Genomic DNA, 435 nt, shown 5'->3' with positions numbered 1-435 from the left:
CCCTCTTCTCTTTCTTTTTTCCCTCTCTCTTTCTTGTTTAGTATGATCTTTCCTTCTGTTCTAGGTTCTGTCAGATATAATTACCTGTATGGTTTTCTGCATGTAAATTGCTGAATATGCATGCATAGAGCAGCATTTCAAAACAAGGTTAAAGCTGATTCCAAAGACATACTTTGCTGTAATTGTAGGTTCAAAGGCCTGGGATAGAGCCCATAATATATCGGGATCTTTTCCTTTTTCGTACCTTGGCTTCATTCTTAAATGGCATTAGCATACAAAAGTTGGGTTGCAATGCAGAGCTGATTGTTGATGAATTTGGTGAAAAACTTTTGGAAGAGCTTGATTATACCCTGGTAACTTTCTGGACTGCCTTGTATGTGCTACAGCTATAGTAGTTAATCTGTTCAAATGTGTTAGGGACTTGGCTATTACACG

At 37.9% G+C, this 435-nt stretch overlaps 1 protein-coding gene across 3 annotated transcripts in view; it reads left to right on the top strand.

Moving 5' to 3' along the window:
- LOC107605150 (uncharacterized aarF domain-containing protein kinase At4g31390, chloroplastic) overlaps window positions 1–435 on the top strand; it is a 6,651-nt gene that overhangs the window by 2,532 nt on the left and 3,684 nt on the right. For all 3 annotated transcript variants that reach the window (XM_016306920.2, XM_016306919.2, XM_016306921.2), the window contains exon 5: window positions 189–353. In XM_016306920.2, the coding sequence (XP_016162406.1) occupies window positions 189–353 (165 nt within the window). The remainder of the gene's footprint in view (window positions 1–188; window positions 354–435) is intronic.

This window comes from Arachis ipaensis, chromosome B06 (assembly GCF_000816755.2).
Source record: "Arachis ipaensis cultivar K30076 chromosome B06, Araip1.1, whole genome shotgun sequence".
Lineage (NCBI taxonomy): Eukaryota > Viridiplantae > Streptophyta > Magnoliopsida > Fabales > Fabaceae > Arachis > Arachis ipaensis.
Note: the sequence above shows the minus strand (reverse complement) of the source record. Positions and strands in the feature narration are given on the sequence as shown.